This window comes from Sphaerodactylus townsendi, linkage group LG06 (assembly GCF_021028975.2).
Source record: "Sphaerodactylus townsendi isolate TG3544 linkage group LG06, MPM_Stown_v2.3, whole genome shotgun sequence".
Lineage (NCBI taxonomy): Eukaryota > Metazoa > Chordata > Lepidosauria > Squamata > Sphaerodactylidae > Sphaerodactylus > Sphaerodactylus townsendi.
The window spans coordinates 25,127,519-25,147,593 of NC_059430.1; the positions used below are offsets into that span (position 1 = coordinate 25,127,519).

At 42.3% G+C, this 20,075-nt stretch overlaps 1 protein-coding gene across 1 annotated transcript in view; it reads right to left on the reverse strand.

The window, feature by feature from the left end:
* B4GALNT3 (beta-1,4-N-acetyl-galactosaminyltransferase 3) overlaps positions 1–20,075 on the reverse strand; it is a 403,403-nt gene that overhangs the window by 11,103 nt on the left and 372,225 nt on the right. The window contains exons 4-14 of the mRNA XM_048501513.1: positions 17,687–17,782; positions 16,725–16,815; positions 14,179–14,279; positions 11,751–11,818; positions 10,854–10,932; positions 9,634–9,700; positions 7,366–7,509; positions 6,071–6,180; positions 4,761–4,861; positions 3,074–3,153; positions 1,172–2,180 (exon numbers count right to left, since the gene is read on the reverse strand). Of these exons, the coding sequence (XP_048357470.1) occupies positions 1,172–2,180; positions 3,074–3,153; positions 4,761–4,861; positions 6,071–6,180; positions 7,366–7,509; positions 9,634–9,700; positions 10,854–10,932; positions 11,751–11,818; positions 14,179–14,279; positions 16,725–16,815; positions 17,687–17,782 (1,946 nt within the window). The remainder of the gene's footprint in view (positions 1–1,171; positions 2,181–3,073; positions 3,154–4,760; positions 4,862–6,070; positions 6,181–7,365; positions 7,510–9,633; positions 9,701–10,853; positions 10,933–11,750; positions 11,819–14,178; positions 14,280–16,724; positions 16,816–17,686; positions 17,783–20,075) is intronic.

A 20,075-nucleotide genomic window follows, 5' to 3' on the forward strand; every position in this document is an offset into this window, starting at 1 on the left:
ACTATTAAAAAAAAACAGCATCAGAACTACCGGCCTAGGATGTCTGTGATGCGCTCAAGGAGGAGGAAGAACCCACAGTTATTTGTGAAGCTCCTGGGGAGGGATAGACAAATGGAAGGAGAGGCCCTGAGCAGAGGAATCAATATTTGCTGATTGTCTGCAGTTGGTGTTGCTATCCATGAGAGTGAGCTGACCTCTCAGCCTGGTGGTCAAGTACAAAAAAAAGGGCTGGGCCTGTTCTCATTATAAACTCGCTTCATTTTAAAACCACTTGAGCTGTCACTGGTGAGGGAGCAGAGAATTTGTTAGACTCTGTACTCCCCTTCTATAACTACAGTTCCCAAGATATAACAGAATGATTTTTAGTCTGCGTTTATAATCTGTCCAGAGACTGGACTGCCTTTCAGCACATCAGTCTGTTCCACCCCTCTATTTGTCACAATCACCTACCCAGGGACCCTGGAGAACTCTGAAACCGGCAGCCTTGCCCTTGAACTTACCATCAGGAACAGGGACCACCAAGAAGCCAGGAGCTGGGAGAGATTACAGATGGCAGGAAGGCCGACGCAGCTAGAGCAAGCCTCAGAAGTTCCAGGGAAAAGGGTGGAGGTAGCACAGCCCTAGCCAAGTTGCAATCAGCAGCCCACTGCAACCTTACAGAATGGGGCGGCACAGCTTCAATCAGGCTGCAATCAAGGAGGAGGGCCAGGAAAGTTGATGAGCCAGTCCCAGGCGAGCAGGGCAAGATGGACAGCTCACCAGTCACTGGGAAGTTGCAGCAGGGAGCTCTCAGAAGGAAGAAAACCTCCTGAGAGGGATAAAAGGGAATCAGGGAGGTTGGTTGGTGTGAGCATTCATTTCACAGTGAAGTCTGCTGACATTTCTAACTTCTTTTCTGGGCCTAGAGCAGTGGTTCCCAACCTGAGGTACGCATAATCCCAGAGCATTTGGAGGTACATAATAAAATTACATAATGGGTTTGCTACTAGGGGAATACAATTTAGGAAAATGAGTTGCCAAGGGATACAAGTGAAAAAAGGTTGGCAACCACTAGCCCAGAGGATCCAAAGTACACATTTGTGCTACAGTTCACATTATAAGTAAAGATCAGAGATCCCTGTTTGCATTATGAGTTAAGATCAGAAAGTCAACAAGATACCTTTTGCCTTACCCTTTGTATCTCTGGTTGAGTTTCTTCAGGAATACACGAGTGACCTCCACGGCTTCCATTTCCTTCAGCAGCAGGTTCCCTGAAGTGTTGCACTTTAGATCAATCCAGTCTGTCCTTAGCACCTGGAAGTCCAAGTTACTTGCCCTGAAAGTCTGCTCCCAGTTCACTGGTTGGTCGAATACAGGCACATACTCAAACCCATCTTCTTCTGCATCGACCTCTCCTTCCCTGTCCTCTACCAACAATTCCTCTTCCTCCTCCTGCTCTTGCACTACTGGCTGAACAGAATCGATCCCAACAGGCTGCTGTGAGTTCAGCTCTATCCTTCCCAAAATGACATTGGCAGCATCTGCTGCCTTATGCTGGGCTATATATGAATCCACTTGATTAAGCCACTGGTCCTCATGAACTGTCTGTTCTGGAAGAGCTGCCTCTACAGAACTTTTGATGGACACCTGGGATTGTTTCCTTGTTTTTGTGATATCCACTGGTAGATCCTGGTTACTGTTTGCATTAAGACCTAGCTGAGCAGGACCGGCTTCTCTTGGTATCTGCCTGGTTGAGTCCTTGGGCCTGATGGGATTCTGCTCTCCAGCCATTTTGGACTTTTTGTTAGACTGCAGCTCTTCATCTCCCACATTCTTCTTGCTCAGTGATAACTGATGGGCACGTCTGTCACGGAGAGAGTTTTTGGAACTGTCTATGACTCTAGCTTTCAAACGAGGCTTCCTCTTTGGAGAATTTCTTTTTGGATTGTTTTTATTGTTCTGACCGACTGAAATCATTCTTAGGCTTTTAGCTTCTTTGCTTCCTGTATCGTCAGCCATATTCACACCAGTAATTGACAATAGATTCCGATGCTTTTGTGGGGAATAATCATAAATAGTGGCATATTCTGCAACCGGAGTGGGATCTTTATCAGCCTTGAGTCTAGTAGAATTCAGTTGGGGGAATGTGTCTTCTTCTGCCTCTGCATACTGGTTGTCCTCAGGATTATCTCCCTCAAAGCCTGAAAAGGTCACACCAAAAATGCTGATAATGTTTTGTTACATAGGCCCCTTCCGCACACGCAAAATAATGCGTTTTCAAACCACTTTCACAACTGTTTGCAAGTGGATTTTGCCATTCCGCACAGCTTCAAAGAGCACTGAAAACAGTTTGAAAGTGCATTATTCTGCATGTGCAGAATGAACCTAAGTTCTGACTGGAAGAAAGAATAAAGCCAACTACTTCCACCATCCACCTCTTGTTTACAACAGACCCAATTCCAAAAAGTGACTTCTTCCCGAGACTGGAAACAGGTAACACTGTTAAACGCATACTGTGACAGGACCACCCTGACCTGGATGGCCTCATCTCATCAGACCTCAGAAGCTAAGCAGGGTCAACCCTCACAAATATTTGGATGGGATGTCCTCAAGGGTCATGATGTGGAGGCAGGCACTGGCAAACCACCTCTGAATATCTCTTGCCTTGAAAGCCCCACCAGGGGTCACAGTAAGTCAGCCGTGACTTGACGGCAAAAAACCCCTACCTTTTTTTGTCCAGCAAATTCGGTATGGCCAACAATAACCGCCCCCAAACAAAACCTTCTCCTGCAATACCAACTTCAATATTTTTTTAAAAAAGATTATCCAGCTTTAGTCTCTCTTCCTATTTACACGGAGGGCCAAACTACAAGAGTCATGATCAGATCTTCCAACATTTTAAAACAATGAAATGCAACAATGGAGGCTTGCAAACGGCTGCCTCTCAGCAGTCATCTAAATCACTATTCTCAGGTTTGCTCTTCAGGGGAAAAAGTTCACTTAACAGGCTCCACATGGAAGAGCGGGGAATCGAACCCAGTTATCCAGATTAGAGTCCAGCGCTTTTTATCACTTCACCTCAGTGGCTGCATACCTGCTTGTTCTGTTGTTTCCTCAGACTCTAGAGTTATCCCATCTGGTCTGTCAACTTTCATGTACTTGGAGAATCCAAATCTGCAGAAGTTAAAAAAGAAGTAGAAGCCTTGTATTATAACAGCATTTGATACTTTTGATTTGCCTGATATTTTATTTATAGGTGCTGAAGCTGCTTTATACAATCAACACGATCTAGCCACAAAGGTTTTCCAGGCAGGTATCAATTTTAGGTGGGTCACATCCTTGAGCTCTTCCACCTGGATAAAACTCCTTAGATAAAAAAACTGAGTATATCAAAGAAGGCTAGGCAGAATATTTCTTCCTGACACAGTTTTTTTTTCTGTGTGTGGGGAGATATTTCGGGGGGGGGGCCCCTCAAACATGCAAAACTTTCACTTTCAGTTTGTGAACCAAAGCAGTTGTGATGTGGAGAGATTCTGTTCACGAATGTCTGAAGCCGTCTTTCCTTTTAAACAACAGGCACTACTTTGACTGAGAACCATGGTGCAGGGAGAGGGGAGTTTAAGACTTTGTCCTTTAACTATTGTCTTGAAATAAATCAGCTCTCACAGAGCGGCTGCTTCCCTCATTGGGGCAAACATACAGGCTTGTATACAAAGCTTCTACACTTGCTCCAATGGAGCAAACAGCAGAATGGCATGGCTATTTCATCTGAGACAATGGTGGGGGAGGAAAGGCTTAACATCTCCCCCAGTGCCATTATCCTGAACCAAACCGGGGTCTACACGCCTGCTGTTTAAAAAGAAAAAAGGGCTTGGAAGTGACTCCTGCTTTGATCCTGAAAGTGATATATTCATTACATATACTAGCTGATAGCCCTGCTTTAGTGTCCTACTCCCATTTCTTGCACATTTCCATTGCTTCTTTGCAACACAAAGAGTTTCAAACATACCTTACTACTAATGCCGTTATATCTGTTGTCATACAGATTTGGTGAAGACTTGTTTATCCAGACAGCATAGGAGACATGTAATACATTTAGATAATAAAATATTGAGATAAATGGGAGTAGGATTTTATTTATAGTGGCATGAGTAACAAATAGGATGTGGGCCTCTGGAAGTGCTTTTATATATATCTATATCTGTCTCTATCTCTCTATGTAACATCTCTCTCTCTTTCTCTCTCTCTCTCTCCCACACACACACGAACACATATATATAAAACTATAACATATATATATATAACTATAACACACATTAACAGAGCCTTTGTTGTATAAAATAGCAATAGCACTTGTAGAATTTGTTTTTGTACACAAATATCATGTGCAAGTAAGAAAACTGCACAAGCCCTACAATATGTATACATGCCCATTTTGCCATGGATACAAATTGCAGGAACCTGTTGCTAATCTTAGCAAAACAGATGCATATACATTTTTCTTAGCAAAACAGATGCATATACATTTTTCTTAGCAAAACAGATGCATATACATTTTTACAGTGCACCTGTGGTGTACAGGTTGCTTTCTTACATGGAAGTTACATCCACATATGAAAGACCCTGGCATGAAGTATCTCTTATTACTTCTTTTCAGAAGCAATAGAGTTACATACGCAGTAATGCACATGTGTTTTGCCCAGCAATCCCCTTCTCTTAAAATTCAGTTCTCACTTTCCAGTCACAAACTATGCAACTTTGTCAAGAGGGATGGATTTTACCTGTCCAGGTAATAAGCATTTTCCTGGTAAAAGCACTTATTTTCTGTCTCCATGTGGCTCAGCCGGGTGTAGTCATTGGGATATACAAAGGACAAATGAACCTGGAAAGAGCAGAAGATTTTCCATCACTAGAACCGAATTTGAGTTACTTTGCATGATCAGAGATACCCATTTTTTTTTCAGTTACAGCTCATAGTTGTCATCTCAGATCAAGACAGCACTGGCACAGGTTTCCTCAGAGACCACCAACTCCCATGTACACCTGCCCATTTATTAAGATCATCCAGGGTGGGCTAACTCTCCATCCCATCAGTACATTTAGTGTACTGGAACACTCTTCCTGCAGAAGCCTGGTTTGCTCTTTCCTCACTATCCTTCTGTCGTCAGATTAAGATATTTTCATTTCAGACAACCTTCAATATCTAGATCTAACAACTGAGAAGCAGCAATTTTAAGTTTTTAAGGTGAATTTTATTGTGTTTTTCATTTTTAAAAAGGGTATTGTGTGATTTTATTGCATTTATTGTTGGATTTTATAGTATTCTGTAGCTGCCTTGAGCATGGACAATAGGAAGGCAAGATATGAATACTTTTAATAAACAAATAATAAATACACTCATTTCATACTTAGAATTATAGAGCATGGATTCCATAGGGCATGGGTTCCAGACCTTTTACCATTTTGGTTGCCCTCCTCTGGACCTGTTCCAGCTTTTCAATATCTTCCTTGAATTGTGGTGCCCAGAACTGGACACAGTATTTCAGGTGAGGAATGAGCCATTGGTGACCACCCTTTGGGTTCAGTTGGTCAACCAATTTCAAATCCACCTAACAATCGCATTGTCCAGCCCACATTTTACTAGTGCTGTGGGGTTTTTTTTGCAAAAATATCATGGGGGACTTTGTCAAAGAGTGAAATCAAGGTGTGCTACATCCATAGCATTCCCTTCATCTACCAAGCTTGTCACTCTATCAAAAAAAGAAATACAATTATTCTGGCATGACTTGTTTTTGAGAAACCCATGTTGACTTTTTATGATCACAGCATTCCCTTCCAAGCGCTTACAGACTGTCTGTTAAATGATCTGCTCTAGAATCTTTCCTGATATTGATGTCAGGCTGACTGGGCAGTAATTACTTCTTCTTTCTCTTTTGGACAACATTTGCCTTCCCACAGTCTGCTGGACAAGAAATAGAATGAGAAGCATGCACACACGCACACATCCATTATACCAAACTACTTAACCTATCCTTCAAAATATGCATCCATTCACAGCAGGCGGCAGCTGGATGTTCCCAGTTAGACTTACAAACTGGAGCCCCTGGTAGCGCTGCAGGGGGAATCCATTCACTAGGTAGCTTGGTTTGTAGGGGCAGTCTGGAAGGACCTTGCGCATCTGTGACTTGCTTAGCAAAGGCACTGAGAAGCAAAGGCAAAAAGAGGCTTTCACACCAGCAGAACAGCTCCAATCTAAACAATCCTACACAGAAGCAAAACGTTACTTCCAGGTGACCTGAACCCCAATTTTGCCCAGTGCAGTTTGATTCTAACCTCGCCCAAAAGAATTTGTCCCCCTTCCATAGGCCTCCCCTCCAGATCCATCTTGTGTTGCCCATAACAAGTCAGTCTTCCCACTGATCTGTTGGAAAGCTTTCAGAAATCCTTCCTACAAGGATGGGCAACTGGCAATTCCCTTGAGACAATCCCACCTGCTTCTGTGGCCCTACTAACATTCATATAATCATAGATAAAAAGGGTCAACAGAGGCCATCTAGTCCAACCCCCTGCTCCATCCAAGATCAGCTTATAGCATCTCAGACAATTTTTTGTCCAGCCACTACTTAAAGACTGCCAGTGAGGCAGAGATCACACATCCCTACGCAGCTGATTCCACAGTTGCACAACACTTACTGTAAAAAAGTTTTTCCTCATATTCAGTTGGAACCTTTCTCCCCACCATTTACACCCATTATTACAAGTCCTCTCCTCTCCTGCCAACAGGAACAGCTCCTCACTCTCCTCTGACAGCCCTTAAAGAGAGGTATCATGTTCCCCCCTCAATCTCCCCTTCTCCACACTAAATATTCCCAAGTTCTCAGTGAACCAGGATGTGTACACACCTGACTAACTTTCTCCTGTTTTCTGTAGAAAATCCTGGTTAGAAACTGATTCCTGTTATCCATGACATACTGCATGAACACAGGTTAACAACACATGGGGCCCTTCCGCACATGCAGAATAATGTGTTTTCAAACCACTTTCACAATTGTTTGCAAGTGGATTTTGCTATTCCGCACAGCTTCAAAGAGCATTGAAAGCAGTTTGAAAGTGCATTATTCTGCATGTGCGGAATGAGCCTTAGCCACCTGCCTTCACACAAAACTGGAATTCTAAACAAGAATTTAATTAAAATTTAGAATTGGGGGAGAAGGGGCTTACTGCATCAGTGCATCATGGATATTGAGAAGGGGCTTCTACCTGAGATTCTCCATGGGAGGGGTGGGGAAAGAGTGAGGTTTGTGTGTAACATATGCCAGGCTTAGGCACATCCCAGTGGTTCAATGGGTTTTAGAAGTGTCGTCTGAACACAGGCTAATGGTTTACCTTTATAAATGGTGTCCCGAGGATCAGGCTTCAGCATGTCTGCTGGGTGTTTCTGTGAATTCTGACTCTGTGTAATCCGGCTTCCACGAGTAGCCAGCGATTGAGGGATGTGGTCAGTCGCATCCATTTTCAAAAGACTTTCATCTAGAAACCGCCCCAAAATGAAGGTAAGGATAAAAGAAAATAAGGATAATTAGCACAGACAGAGGTATATTTCTTGTGTCATTCTTAATTTTGGCATGCCAAACAAAATGTTAACAGATTTACTCCAACCATCTTGACATGAAGCACTGACAACTCTTGGAGGAAGAATTATCCCAGATCAAGCACATACTACACAGTTAATTATTTTGGCTGCCTTGACTTTTTGCAAGCAACTCTAAGAATGATAGGTCTTTGAGAGGCTACAGGTTTTTACAGAACACTGTGGCAGTCCCCTACCCGGTTTGGTAGGCCCAAGCCTCAAGGGTTATACTGTGTTCTGCCTCAAGCCTCAAGCCTCAAGCTCTGTCATTCGCAGCCTCCTTCCTCCATACCTCTATAGGGCTTCACTATATCTGACTCAGCTCACACAGGCTCCTCCTGCCTGAAAAGCACCAAGGGAACAAGGCAACTCTTTTGGGAGATGTGAATAATCTCATCATTCTCCCAGGCAACTGAATCCCAAGACGGATAACAGATTAAAAACCATATATATCTCAGGAAGATTAAAACACCAGAGGATTAAAATAGCCAGCAGAACCATTAGGAACAACATTCACAGAAGAGAGCCCTGCCCCCAAGAACCCAAAAGCCACTATTAGCCTCCAAAAAAGCTCTCTTAAAAACTGGCTCAAGATTTTTTGGAGGAAGCCATGAACCAGCAAGCCACTATCAGCTTCCAGAAAAGGAGAAGTTATAAACAACACCAAGACTATATTACTAAGCATATTGGCAAAAAAAATATCCAAAAATCTCAGAAGAACTGTTTCAATATTTGATAACAGTGGCCAGAGTAGTTCCAGTAATAAAATGGAGACCAGAAGAAAGTCCAAGTCAAGAGAACAGGGAAAATAAACAAGTGAAATATGCTGTAATGGCAAAATGCATAAACTTTCTGAATAACAAACCGATCAAAGAATTTCAAAATAAATTGAAAATGTATTATTTTAAAAATGAATTATCAGCAATCTTCATGATATACTGAAAAAGGGTTTAAAGGGAAGTAGACAAACATTTAATTGTATTATGAAAAACTATAATAATACGCCAACTCAATTTTGATTACGTGAGAAAATTTCTAGTAATTTATAAAAGTAATCATCCATCAGTTTAATCTATTTTAGACTATTAGATTTATATTACAGTATTGTTCATCATCATTGCCAGGTTTATCAGATACTACATATGGATTTTATGATTTTAATTAAATTATTACAATAAGCTTTATTTCATGGTCGTTATAACATAATTGTTATTGTCAATAGTAGACATTACTAGTAATTGTTTATTGATTTTTAGATATTATATGTACAATCGCTCACTTTGGCTCATTCCGCACATGCAGAATAATGCACTTTGAAACTGCTTTCAGTGCTCTTTGAAGCTGTGCAGAATGGCAAAGTCCACTTGCAAACAGTTGTGAAAGTGGTTTGAAAACACTTTTTTTCGCGTGTGCGGAAGGGGCCTTAGTCTTTAGAATTAATTGTAACTACTGTGTTTCATTCCATTTGCTTTTTCTGTTTATTCATGTCTATAAAAAATATCAAAAAGAGACCCCTTCCCCTATGAACCCACAAGCCACAAACAGGCTCCAGAAAAGGAAGAGACCCCTACCCCAAGAACCCAAAAGCCGCTATCAACCTCCAAAAAAGCTCTCTTAAAAACTGGCTCAAGATTCTTGGAAGAAGCCATGGCAAAACAGGTTTGAATCTTATCTCTATCTGCAGCATAGCCCTGGTCAGCTAAGAATCTCATGGATTTCTCTTATGTCCACGTATCAAAAAATAGTCAGACGTCAGAGATCTAAAATCCATCCATGTTTATGCATCTGGCAACCTAAACTGAATTCCAAATTATACTGAACAACAAAGCCCACTTATCAAGCCTCCCAGTTTCCCTTTCTCAAACTCAGCTTCTCCTGAGACCCCACAAAACAAAGGAGATATTATCTGGGACATGCATAAGAAATGCACCTTCCCCTCTTGAGCTTGGGATGTGCTGCGTTTAGAGGAAAATAACAAAGACAAGCTCAGATGGCAGTATTAACACGGCGGGGGAGACACTTACTAGCAAAGAGGGAGAGGAACGGAGAGTCAATAATGGCGAATGTGGCTTCTGGATTATTCAGCTTCCACTGTAAGAAGACGACAGAGGCAAACAATTTGTTTAAATTCATCAAGTGGAAAAGAAGATGGGAGAGCTGAAAACTTGTGAACCAAGGAAAATGGTGTCTCTATAACGCACTGTGGCCAATCAGGTGCTTGACCTCCACCCAGCCTTCTGGAATTGAAGCCCCTAATCACCAGCAAAATAGGAGATTAACAGTCCCATCTTAAGCACAGTTATATCTTTCTATGTCTATTGAGGCCTTAGAATGATGCAACCTCTGCTTAGGCTGATACTGTAATAGCGTCATGCTAAGGCTCATTCCGCACACGCAGAATAATGCACTTTCAAGCTGCTTTCAGGGCTCTTTGAAGCTGTGCGGAATGGCAAAAACAGTTGTGAAAGCAGCTTGAAAGTGCATTATTTTGCGTGTGCGGAATGAGCCTAAGCAGGATCTATTTGTTTATTTACTTCATTTATACCCTGCCATTCTCCGTAAAGGAGACCCCAAGTGGCTTACATAGTTCTCCTCCATAGTCACAACCACTCTGTGAAATAAGTTATGCTAAGAGTGTGTGACTGGCCCACAATTACCCCACAAGCATCCATGGCAGAACAGGAATTCCAACGTGGGTCTCTCAGCTCCTAGTCTGACACTCTAACCACTGCACCACACTGGAGTACATCCACGTAGGATTACCCTGGCTCACCTCAGTCTTAAGAAGAAGAGTTGGTATTGATATCTCACTTTGCACAACCGATTGGAGTCTCATAGTTGCTTGCAATCACATTCCCTTCCCCACAACAGATTGAGGTTGGTGGGCCCCTTCATACCCATGAAGATCAATCAGCTGAAAAGGTAATTGACTAGCAAACAAACATAACTCTTGGGACATGGTCACATTTCTTTTTCTTTAAAGAGATCAGCTTCTGTGCCGGAAGGGAACCTGCACGACTTTTTATGGTGAATGTTCTGTTTTTTGCCTTGTTAAGCATACAGATTGAACTGTTGGTACAAACTCCATTCGTGTACTTATTCCCAAATGGGGAATAAATACAAGCATCCCACTTCTGACCTGACAGTGACCATGATTTCCTCCCCACTCTCTAGGAAATTCAGAATGCAAATGGTCCTTAGGACAATCCAAATAAATGGACCATGGCTAAACATAAGCACTTACTGCCACTTCCACATGGTCTGTTCCTTCATCATCTTGCTTGTGTAGCACCTCAAAATAGTATTTTTTTGCAACTGACAACCTATGAGAAAAGATAAGAGACAGAGATGTACCCACTATTACAACCCATTATCCATTCTAATAAGGGCCACATCCTGTTTCTCCAGTCAGTGGTAAGATTAGTTTCTTCCAAGAAGAGGCTAAAATGTGTACACATAAAGTTCTCTTTGAGTCTTCTGTTAATATACCTCCTCTCTAGCTAAGAAATCTGGCCATTGAATTCCACCTTCTTGATCTCTGGGAAACTTCAGATAAGTTCATCCAATCCATCTGTTTGTTTGTATAGTGATAAGGACATTGGGGACAATCCCCTCCCCACAGCTTTTCCCTTTTGCAGGATAAGACTATCATGGGCAACAGCTAAACTGAGCAAGCTGCCAAATAACAATTGCAATGCCCGCACGAATAATGATGGATGCATGAATTCATCTTTGTGCTTACTGTGAAACAGCATCGATTCGTTTCACCAGAGAAGGGAAGGCCTCCAGGAAATATAAATGAACACCACCAGGGGGCACTCTGAAACTGTTTTAAGAAGAATACTTCAAGTACAAGTGTTCTCAGCTGATAAAAAGATGAAGGAAGCCTTAAAGGTCGTCTCTTTTCCAAAACATTTTGAAATCACGACATTCTAAAAATGACATTTGGAAAGATCTTCAAAGGTGAAAATGTTCTTGTCACCAAACAGGCCAAGCACAGGGAGGATTAATAAGAGACCTGAAATGCCATGCAGACTTTTGTTAAAAATACAGCAAACTTTATTGGCTGACACCTAAAGAGTGTGTCATGGGAATCTGATAAGTACATTTGCAAACTACAGAACAATACACAGTCACTCACGTTACTGGCCTTGACTTTTGGCTCCTAAACTTCCCAAACTCCCCGGGCGCTGTCCATTCTTTCCCAGTCTGCAACACAAAACAGAAAATTGTCCCCCCTTTTTTAATTATCCTTCTTCATCTACATGGAGCTGCACCACAGTTCTCAACTGCTTGCTGAACAGCAGGGAATCCAGCCCAAGGTTAAATACTCAAATGACTGTAAAAGAAGATAAACCTGTTCTAGTAATTCCTGAACCTCATGACAGGAGAGCTTCCCATTTCTACAGCACAAAGGTGCTGACATCAGATGAAGGAATTGAACATAACTAAGCAAGATCCTTCTTGATGTTGTCACTGCTACCATTCTAGGTTTGCAGCCCTGGTTCTTTGCTCTGCAGCTGCCCCATGCTAGACTCGGAGCAACAACAAAGGAAGATCCATTGGATGAAGTGCCACGGCTACAGGTTCAGTGACAGCAGAAGTACCTTTCCTTCATCTTCACCTGGGTCTTATGAACAACTTGAATGTATGATTCTGTATATGTCTGTGTGTGTGGGGGGGCTGGGGCTTTGACATGCCTACCCTTGCAGAAGATTGGAAAAACAGCCCCCCTACCCATCCGCACGCACACTGTGCTCCAAATTAAGTATGGCAGCCCAGAAGCAATATGGTAAAGGCTTGAAGAGACCCAAACAAAATTATTTTGTGATGGTTGTCCCTGTCTTAAGGAATTAACAGGATGCTCAGAAACAAGTCATACAAAACACATTATCTTCATATATCAACACTACTTCCATTCCATGACTCTATCTCATAGGTTCTCAAACTGTTTGGAGTGGAAGCCATTTCCAAACCTGTCCGACTCCCTTGCAAAAAAACCTATTCCTTATTTGCCTCAATATAAAGGGAAAGAATTTCACACCACTTAACAGTGAACAAGTTTATATTTGAAGATTTGTATTCCAAGCCTCACTAACTTTTTATTTCTGAAGCATTACCACATTTCCCATCCAGCCGCCAAAAGGATCACATGGAGACAGATGTTTCTGTGCAACAGAAGCCTGCAAGCATTATTGACTTGTATACGGAGTACAGGTAACTCCCAATACATTCTGGGATGCTATGCAAAAGTGACATGAAAAGGTGAGAATGTTCTTAATGGAAAGCAATTAAAAGAATGTATAAACAGCTACCAAACGTAGAAAGGATTGTTTGAGGCTCAGCTGTGCTAGACCTCGCTTCCCCAACCTCACCTGGACTCTTTTACCTGGAGCCTGGGGGAAATTCTTATCCAATGGCCTGAAACCAGACCAGCAGGGAGGATCCTGACCACTGGTAGGATCAGAAGGTACACACATAGCATGTGCAGCCAACCAGGCATGGAGGCTGGAGTCAGGCCAGCTTTACTGAATCTGCCTCTCACTACCAGCTGGTCAGTGGGTGTAGGATGCGTGTGTGCCCAACATTCCGATACCTGGAGGGGAGGGGGTGAGGGGAGGGGGTGAGGGGAGGAAGCAGCCAACAAAAGGCCATGATTGGCAGGTTATGTTGGGTGGAACCCTTTATGTTGGGTGGAAAGAAGACCTTCTGGGAGGAGCTAAGGGGTGGGAAGCCTGAGGTGTGCCTAGACATAAAGGAGGCTTGGGACCAGGGAGAAAGGAAGAGAGAAGCCCTAGAAGAGAAGCCTGGTTCTGGAACCCAGGCAGAAGAGGAGGCTAGCATAGCTTTCCCCTGATGGAAGAGGTGCCGAAACAGTGGCAGAGGTCTGTGAAGGAGGAAAGGGAATTGGGATGAGGACCCCGATGTTCAGCCAGGGGCAAGGAGGAGTAGGCCAGTCGTGGGAGCCAGTGCGCCTATCCAAATAAAGTCTGGTGCCAGCAATAACAGTGATTGTTGTCAGAGGGGTCGTGGAGCCAGACTGTGATGCGCCCTTCCCTCTGGATTCCATTCCAGTAGCACCTTCAGGACCAGCAAGAATGGCAGAGTATAAGCTTTTGAATCATCTTTATGTATAATTAATCACAGCACGATAAGGCTATGAATTTTAATCCCTGAATATTAATTTTACATTTGTATGTAAATTGTGCCGTCAAACTGTTGTTGATCAATCTCTTGCTTATGATAAATGTTGACTGAAGCTTTCAAGAGTATGAGCTCCCTTTGCCAGAGCTTTAGCTCTCAAAAGCTTATACACTATTCATCTAGTTGGTTTTAAAAGTGCTACTGGACTCAAATCTAGCTCTTCTACTGTAAGCCAACATGGATACCCACCCAAACTACCTTTCCCCTGGGAGACTGTAGAGGTAGCATTACTGACACAATGGCTTTCTCGTGGACAATGTTTGAGAGGGCAGCGAGGCATGAAAAAATGGATCTCTTTGTTTCTCTCCAAGAGCAGATGATGACGTTATAAAAAAAGAAAGGAAGAGAGAAAGCGGATACAGTACCTTGCCAACACTGGCCAGGAGCTGGATGCCAGAGACGTTCTCATCTGCACTCAGCCAGAACTCTGCATTGTTATCGGCAGCAACGGCAAACAGGAACTCGCCTATAGGAAAGAATCTTGGGGTTAACTGAGACATTAAGCAAGACCTTTTAAAGAGAAGATGGTCTTCTACTTCTACAGAGAATGAGACAGAATCTTTTCTCGGGAGGTAGGAGAAGCCTAGACAACAGATTTCCAACACTCTAATTCTGTACTTTTGTAAATATCTAAGGACAAAAGAGAATATTCTATAAAAACCCAGGCATCTTTTCTCTGACTGCACCACAACACAAGAAGCCATTTCCCATAAGCACTGCAAGGAAATATACTTGCTCAACTGTTTGCTCAACTGCCTACCTTTGTTAAGCATAAATCTGTCACAGTATCCAAAATACCTGTACACATCTTGAGAGCAGACAGGTAGATCAAACTGCTGTGCTCAGCCAGTGCTTAGCCGCACCTTGCTGGCCTCTGTAACAGGCTTTCTCCAGCGTAAACCCAGCTCTGCGTCAAAATCATCGAGCCAAGTGGGGTTCTGGTTCATTAAAGTCACAATAAAATTGTTAGCCTCTAAAGTGCCTCAAGGCTCTTTTGTTACTTTGGCTGTAGCAGTTGTTTAGTCGGATATCTGCACAAACCTGCACATGTTTAACTGCCATAAAATAATAATTTTTGCGGCAAGGCTGCAACCAACTTAATGGCAGCCCCTGGACCATGGGAGTTTTCAAGGCCAGCAATGACCAGAGATTTGCTATTGCTTTCCTCTGCACAACAACTCTCTCTTCTTTGGTAGCCTCCCATCTAGGTGCCAACACTGGTGACCTTGTTTGGTTCCCAGTTCTGATGAGGAACTTCGAGCTGAGGCTGGGCTATCGGCAAAGCTGCTACGAACTTTTCTGCAGATACTACCATAAAGAATCTCTACTCTAGATGCTTCACCTTGTTACAACTCACACGGTTCCCTGAGAAAAAGCAACAGAAGTCAAGCTGAATAATTATATGGTATAGACCTGCCCTTATATTAGACACAACAGGGAAATCTCAAATAATTGTTTTCTTGGCACAGAGTGGCTCACAATGGTTTAATTACACCATTTCTTCCTGTCACCAGGCTTATCTGCAAAGCATTCTAGGTGGTACATACAGTTAAAAAGAGTAAGCAGACTAAAAACAAAACTCAGTAATGCCAAATTATACAACTCAGTCTCACTATGGCAATATTGTCAAATGGAGTAATACGTCATGTCAACAATAGTAAGCAAAATTTAGCCAAAGTTAACAATAAATATCCTGTTGGTGCCCAATAGTATTATTTAAGTATTTCTGTTTCTGAAATCAGTGAGACTAAATAGTGCTTAGTGTGGCGAGTACCTGTACCTTCTAATTTAAAAACTGTGTAAATAAGAGTTTAGCATCGGATCTCCTAACTTTATGAACAGCATGGAATTGTCAGAAACAGGCACTGTCATTACTGAATATCCAGAATTACCAACCTCACCTGATGCAACTTTCTTTTATTTCCAGTTTTCCAGAGAGCCAGCAGAGTGTAGTGGTTAAGAACGATGGACTCTAAACTGAAGAACTGGCTTTTATTCCCTACTCCTTCAAATGAACAGGAGATTGAAGCATGGGGCTCAGTGGTAGAACATTTGCTTACCATGCAGAAGGTTCAATCTCCAGCATCTCCAATTGAAAGGATCAGGTAGTAGATGATGTGAAAGACTTCCACCTGAGACACCTTGAGGAGCCTCAACCTGGACAATTCTGACCTTGATAGGCCAAAGGTTTGATTTGGTATAAGGCTGCTTCATTTGAAGCATGGGGATGTTATCTATGTAACTGCTTAAGATACCGAATCAATGCTGCTAGAAAGATATATGTAACCTGCTATATGTAACCATCTGTGCATTCTTTCCTTGATCTGTACTTTATGGCTTCACATGCTCTCACTTGCTATCTGCCGCTGACCTTGGGGCGCCTTAGCTTTAAAGACTGTTTTTCACAAACTCTTGGGAAAACTGGAGGGGGGCTTTCAGTGGGGATTAAAGGGGACTGTGAATGCCAGTTTTTTCAGAACTGGCTTTGCCAAGTAGGGTGCTTCGATACCTCATTGATAAACGCTGCTGATCAATACTTCAGAGTCTGTTTATTGGCTTAAGGTTCCGAGACCTAACACACAGTCCCCCACAAAGGGCAGCAGTTTTGGGAGGCATTTCAGCTTTGTCTTTAACAGTTTAGGAAATAAATGGTTCAGAAGCAGACATTATTGTTGTGCTAAAGAATGATGTGATACTTTGAAGACAATTGGGAAAAGAAGCCACATTTGTTCTGTCAGAAGCCTGAACACATTTGCTTATATTAAAAAAACAAAAACTTAATAAAGATGAACCTGCTTCAAAAATATGGACATGAAAAGTACAAAATGTACTTCTTGATACTTGAGATTAAACCTTTGTTTTCATCTGTTGTCCTACCACCTGAGCCTGGAATTGTTTAGCCTCCCCTCACCATCACTGAATGGGTGCAGATAGCCGAATATACGCAACCCATAGTTGGTCCATTTTGGAGCGGCTGCCAGTTTCTTCAAAGTGGTCCGTGTCTGAAAGTAGAAAGACAGGCAAAAAACAACATCAATAAATGTAGGAACACAAAGAAAAGGGAATGGGAAATCAGGGGAGAAGGAGATGTGAATGTACAAAATGCAACTTGGCAAGAATAAAGAATAGAAATCATGTATTCTGGAACAGGGATGCATTCCAAGCAGATAACCATGGAACAATACAATCTTATGTAGAGTTACTCCAGTCTAAAGTCAATGAACTCCATGGGCTTAGACCAGAATAATTCTGCACAGGATGTATTGTTAGCCTGTTAAAGTGGACTTCAATCGTCAAGTTTATTCTCAGTAAATGTCAGTGTTTAAGATACCTAGATTCCCTGTTCTGTTTTTGGAATATGGACAGCTGGTTTGGGGAGATCACAGAGTTTTCATGCTCCCTACTTCTCTAAGTGGTAGGATGTTATGGAGGTAGCCTGTTCTATAGGATTTGGTGCAATATAAGGAAGGAGTACCACAAATATGTGACTCTTTAAATAGTAAATTGTTCGCAGATATAGAGTAATTGGAGGGGAAGCAAGCAAGAAGAAAGAATGGCAATGCCAAAGGAGTTTCAGTTCCAAACATAACAGCAGACTGTGTTAGTCCTGCAAAATGGCTTCTTGTCCTCCAGAAACGATCCAGATAGATTGAAACTGAAATGATATGTGTGTCTGACCACATTCTGAAGATAAATTTCAGTAGCTTCCAGCACCTTCCACAATGGTGTTCTAAAAAAATTGAGTAGGCTAATGGTAAAAACAAACAAACATTGTTTGCTGTCATCTAGGAAGCGACATAACATGTGTGGGGAAAATATGGCTCTTCTTTACTTGGCACAAGTAAACAACACTGTCTATTATGGAATACTCACATGAGGGTACAATGGGAAGTGGAGGTTTTTCCTCAGCTGCTCAATAGAGTTCCCACACCAGTCTTCAAAGACATGAAGATTGACTTGGCCTCGGAACTGGAAGCACATGGAAGAACAAGGAGACTCCCATTACAACTCAGCCAGATGCCCATATAGCCCATTGCCAATTCACACCTAGGCCCCTTCCGCACACGCAAAATAATGCGTTTTCAAACCACTTTCACAACTGTTTTAAATTAGTTTTGCCATTCGCGCTTCAAAAAGAGCACTGAAAACGGTTTGAAAGTTAAAATTATTCTACATCGCGGGTATGAGCTAGGCCCCTTCCGCACACGCAAAATAATGCGTTTTCAAACCACTTTCACAACTGTTTGCAAGTGGATTTTGCCATTCCGCACAGCTTCAAAGAGCACTGAAAGCAGTTTGAAAGTGCATTATTCTGCATGTGCGGAATGAGCCCTGGATGACCAGAGTTCAGAATGACAAGATGGCAGGTGGGCAATGAAAGGAGCACAAGAAGGATGAAGTGTAGAAACACCTGAATGGGTGTTTGGAGGGGGGAAGATATCTGAGCCTTCATCAAAGTGGACATTTCTTGATGATGACATACACAAATCAGAGAGAAAGCAAGGGGTAATGGATACATCAAAAGTTAATACTCAGGTGTAACATTTTCTACCATGAGAATCTGGATATCTGATGCTGTAGCAGCTATTTGTTTAGTTGCCTGATTTTGATATTGTCAACAATCAACTGTTTCTCTCTGAGATCAAATTAGTTAATCTGACACAAATCTTGAGCCAAGAGAAGCCATGCCAGAATGGAGTAATTTCTTTTTGGTGTGCAGTCCAGTAGCAATGGAAGTACTCCCACACAGAATCACACAAATAGAATATGAGTTTAGGTAGCAAGAACCAGTATGCATCCAGAGTGCTTTCACAATCACAGCTGCAAACGAACTTCCAAGTGATCTATGTTGGAGCCTGGTGCCAACGCAATGGCAGAAACAATCAGTTATAAGCAGGATATCCTGGTTGCCAGCCCAGCTCAGGAGCAAGGTGGTTCAGGTCCTCCTCCTGCAACTGTACATGAACTGAATCGTGACTATTTGGGTCTTAGTCTCTGTTGCTTGTCAAATTGATCACAGTGGATTAGAAGAACCCATAAAGGGAGATTGCTAATGTGATAGGATAGCAGATTCAATACAGGTTATCTGTCTTATTTTGCCAGAGTGTAATGCAAAACTTCTTTCTTTGCTAAACCCATTCTTGGTTGAAAGAATGTGGCTAGCAGAAAACCATGTTTATTTTTGGAAGGCAACGGGAGTGTTCTGCAAATGCCCTTTCTGTAAAGCTTGAGAAATGAAATCAGATGTATCCACATGGCTGCCTGATAGAATTTCTGTCTGTGCATAAGCAGTGTTTATTTTATATCCCCAAGAGACAGAGGAAATTGAGTTATTTGGGGTTTGAATTTCTAGCCCCTCCCCCCATGGAAATCAGAAATGCCACATATTTGCAGCACAATATTAAAAGAAATACTGTGTAACCATGATGTGCATTTGGTATAATGGCAGCAAGGTACAGCACAAAGTTGTTAACTTAGGTTTTTGGTACCCAGTCAAGATTTCCAAGAAATGTCTGAACAAGAGTTCTGTGTGATGTACTCTCGAAGGCTTTCACAGCTGGAATCAACTGGGTGTGGTTGGTTTTCCAGGCTGTGTGGTTGTGGTCTGGTAGTTTTTGCTCCTAACGCTTTGTCTGCATCCAGGACTGGCATCTTCAGAGACATGTCATGGTAAGATGTGTTAGGAGCAAAAACTACCAGACTATGTTCACACAGCCAGGAAAACCCACAAAACCCAGGTTTTTGTAACCTGAAAATTCATTCCATTCATAATTAATTTGATTAGAAACATCAATGGAATGTATTGTCGAAGGCTTTCACGGCCTGAATCACTGGGGTGCTGTGTGGTTTCCGGGCTGCATGGTTTCTGCTAGAACACGGCCATACAGCCCGGAAGCCACACAACACCCCATCAATGGAATGATTTGGGATCCCATGTAAAAGATACTTTTCCTGCCTTAATCTGCAGCATTCATGTTTGGAAAAACTCCAGGAACATTCTCCTCTGTTTGAATACTTCAGATGTAAGCAGTCATTCACACATTACACAATTTATTTTTGTCCTCCCAGGAGCTTAAAGCAGTGTATATAGTATTCTCAAAGGGGCTGCTATCCCGGCAGTAAGACCACCTTAGCTTCACTAAGCAAAGTGGCTTGGTTATTTCAACTGTGCTGAGAACCCAAGCTGCAAGTGAGCAGGCTTTTTCTGTCTACAGCTTTAGAAAATACAGAGAATGAACTTCTTAAGCAGCCTTCACAATTT